The sequence below is a fragment of the Alligator sinensis genome, unplaced genomic scaffold, assembly GCF_000455745.1.
Source record: "Alligator sinensis unplaced genomic scaffold, ASM45574v1 scaffold337_1, whole genome shotgun sequence".
In the NCBI taxonomy this organism is placed as follows: domain Eukaryota; kingdom Metazoa; phylum Chordata; order Crocodylia; family Alligatoridae; genus Alligator; species Alligator sinensis.
This window is the reverse complement of record NW_005841927.1, coordinates 2,341,816-2,345,528: the sequence shown is the minus strand read 5'-3', so window position 1 is coordinate 2,345,528 and position 3,713 is coordinate 2,341,816. Positions and strand designations below refer to the sequence as shown.

At 50.8% G+C, this 3,713-nt stretch overlaps 1 protein-coding gene across 1 annotated transcript in view; it reads left to right on the top strand.

Annotated features, from left to right (window-relative positions):
• The first annotated feature begins 3,653 nt into the window (after positions 1-3,653).
• The window catches only part of PITHD1 (PITH domain containing 1), a 3,885-nt gene continuing 3,825 nt past the window's right edge, over positions 3,654-3,713 (top strand). Inside the window, 1 exon segment of the mRNA XM_025198659.1 lies at positions 3,654-3,713. This exon segment is cut by the window's right edge and continues 94 nt beyond it. Within this exon segment, the coding sequence (XP_025054444.1) occupies positions 3,654-3,713 (60 nt within the window).

Genomic DNA, 3,713 nt, shown 5'->3' with positions numbered 1-3,713 from the left:
CTGTTCATTACCCTCCCCAGCTTCTGCCATCAGTGGTTGGGGATCTGTTTAGTACCTGTTAACAGATCTGTTGTCTACCTGTCTAGTCCCTTCTTTTGACCGTGGCTATACTCTGCCTCTACCGCTGCCTGCGACAGTGGGTCCCACAAGTTTAACTGCACACTGTGTAAACCAAGTACTTTCTCAGGCTTAAAACTAACAAGCTTCCTACTAATTTCAGTGGGTCCTCCTAGCTCCAGTCTTCTGAGACTTGGGGAATAACAGTTCCATATTCCTGGCATGATCTTACCGACCTCTCTCCCATCCCTGGCACTAAGCATTTTACAGAGCTGTTGCAGCCTGTCTGCTTTACCAAGAAAGAAATGCAAAACTGTAGAACTCTTGGTTCAGAGACGATACCTTTTATTAGACCAACTAAGAAATTGCAAAAACCTTATCTTTTTCTGCAAGCTTTCGGGCTCACACGCCCTTCCTCAGGCTCGGGGAAAATGAAAGATGGTAAAAAGTCCCATTTTGCTTTACTAAAGCACTGCAGCTCTTTCTTTTTAAGAGGAAGCTATACAGAGTCGCTGGCCCTCTTTTATACCTAGGAAGTGGCTCCTTATTTTATACCTGCTTAACTGTAGCTTGGGCATGGAAAGATTTGGCTGTGCAGTGGAGATCTGTCAGTTCTGGCTTTGTCATAGATCCTTCAACCGCCACCTCCCACCTGCCTCCCCCTTGACCAACCAGTCGTGCACATTACCCATCCTTATTAACCTGTATTAACTCTTCATTATAGCCGGACGCTGCTCCACTGCCCTTCCCGGCTGCACAATGACACTTCAGTAGAAACTGTTAAGTTCTTATCAGTGCTGCTTGTACTGGCGCTCCCCTCCCTTCCAGCGTAGCATTTCTGCTCCAGCCCTTCCTAAAATAGTGCTGCTGCCCTTATCAGTCTTCGAACAGCAAATGTGCTCATTTGGAATGATTTCCACAATTATATTAACCACAACCAAGTTCAGCACAGCTCAGAGCCTTGTCTCGCTTCTGGTGAGGTGAAATCTTGTTGGGTTTCTTTCTGGTCCAGAAGCAAAAGGGTTTGAAAAAGTTCAGCCTGTGACTGGTAGAAAGAGTTAGCAGAGGAGGGGGCATGGATGTGTGGGTCTCTGGAGTGGGGGGCATAGCTCTGGAACCGGCCTGGGGCAGGAGGCTCGGGGAAAGCAGTCTCTAGGGACTGAGCAGCTGCCAGTGTGTCTGTAAAATGGGGGATAACTTCCCAGTTTTTGATGAGGGTGAGGCAGACAGGTGGGTGTCCTGTTGTAGAGCTAGGAATTTCACCCAGCTTTCCCTTCTCCCATTCTCTTAATTGTTAGACTGTCCTTCCCTTCTAATAAGCTCTTATTAGGCCAGCAGGACTTGAACCCTGGAGACAAAGCACGCTGCCCCCAGCTCATGGTCAGGTCCAGATGCATGCTCGGCCCTGCTTCCCCCACAATAACTATTCTGCGGTATCTGCAATCAAGGCAATTGATTGCAGATATGACCTCTTGAGTATCCCTGGCAGCATGTGTCTCTTAGGGTTTGCAGCACCTTCTGTTAATGGAAGCTGGTCACTGGGTGCTTGTGCAAAGATTCAAGGAGACTCGTATTAACTTCTGAAGAGCCACAGGCTGGCCACCCCTGAGTTGTGGTGTAACTCCACTCATGTGCACACACATTTCTGCCAGGCATTGATATAAGCTTGTCCAAGCCCCTTTCTCTACTCGTTTTGATGCAGCGAGTTGACTAAAATGCTGTTCGTTGCCAGAGCTTGGCCCGTTGCTGTGGGTATCAGTGGTGCTTTGGGTACAGAGAGGTCGTTAGCTGAAGCCAGGGCAGATTTGCATCTTATAAGCTCCAGAGAGGGATAGCACATGCTTTTGTAAGTGGTGAAGTAGGCCCACTGCTTATGGAAAGCATGTCCTGTCCGTCTGCTTTGCTTCATCTGAAGCACAGATCTACCCGGCTTTTTGTAGCTCAAGCAGGAGGCAGCCAAATTTGGCTGGGCCTGTGCTGGGAGTGTGTCGGCAGAGGAAGATGGCTGGGGGGAAGTGATGATCCCGTGCTGGCGGGGAGGAGAGGTGGTGGCTGCATTCTCTAGGCCTCCGTGAGCAGAGGGGCAGAGTTGGCTGCGCCGCATTGGGCTGAAGCTCAGGAGAAGGCAAGGGCCAATTTGCAGCGGCTGACAAGCTTCGCCTCCTGAACTCCAGCCCAGGGAGCCGGCGGGGTGTCTGGCTGCAGCGGACAGGGCTCTTGGGGTAAATGTGAGATCTTTGATTGGATCAGCTCAAGAGTGGACAAACTGTTCTTTGCAAGCTTTACCGTACGGCCACAAGCACCCTGCAAAGCAGGAGAGCCTCTGCAGTGCCAATCCACCGCCCTGCCTTCCCCGGGCCTCGACCCCCAGTCCCTTGGAAGCAGCTGGCAGGGCCGTGGGCAAAGCTGGGCTCAGCCCTCGCACTCGGCCGTTCTCTTGCCCCGATGCCGCCTTTGCCCCCCTGCCGCGTCCTGTGCGGGGCCGAAGCCTCCCCTGGTCCCTGGCAGCGTGGCCAGGTCTTAAATGGGAAATGACTGTAACTGGGTCACCAAAACTGAAGCATTTCTTTACTTGGAGGAAGAAAGTGCCGAGAGCAAGCCCCAGAGTCTGCGAAAGCACCCCCAAGAGCGACGCGGGCTCTGCGCGTGCTGCATCGCGGAGCTGCCCCGCGGACTGTCCTGCACCGGGAGCCCTCTCGCTGCTACTGACGGGACACCCGGCACGGGCTGGAGCGACCGTGTGCACGCAGCACTGCCAAATCCCGGGACTTTTTGGCATCGTTCTTAAAAGTCTCTGCTTCGGGAATGTGAAAAAACTTAGCTCTTCCTTTTATAGCTAAAATATAGATGATAGCTCTAGATTATATGTAAAGACGATATCTCTTTTTAGCAATTTTTAGATGAACTTAGCTCTTCCTTGTATGATCTTTAGATAAAATCTGTATTTTATATCTAAATCTTTATATCGATTTTTAGATAAGGAAGAGCTAAGCTGCTCTGAAGTCACTATAAAGATGTATCTGTAAAATATAGATTTTTATCTGAAGATTGTATAAGGAAGAGCTAATTGAGCTAAGGGTTAGATGCAATCTATATTTGAGATCAGCTTCGCTCTTCCTTTTATCCATCTTTATATTTAGTTTAGGTACAATCTGTAGCTAAAAGGTAGCGAGAGCTCTTTCTTTTGTATCTAAAATATAGATGATAGCTCTACCTTTTAACCTTAAGATTGCATCTAAACTAAATATAAAGATGTATAAAGAAGAGAGCAAAGCCGATTTAAAGTATAGATTTTCTCTAACCATTAAATTAACTTAGCTCTTCCTTCTGTATCTAAACTACAGACGAGCAGTTTGTCACGGTTGAGATCAGCTCCGAAAACTCCCGAGCGGCGGCAGGACCGCAGAGCACCCCTGTGCAGGCGGGGCCGCCAGGTGGCGCTAGAGCCTTTCCCCTTCCTCCTCCTCCTCCTCCCGCAGGCGGGTTGAGGCTCGCGTCACGTGACAGGTGCTGCGTCCACATAAGGGCGTCACCACGTGATCGGGGCCGCGCAGTCACGTGACGGGCAGGGCGGCGCCTGCGCAGTGCGGCGAACGATGGCGCACGGGCATGGGCACGCGCACGGGGCGGGCGGGTGCTGCGGCGCGGAGCCGGGG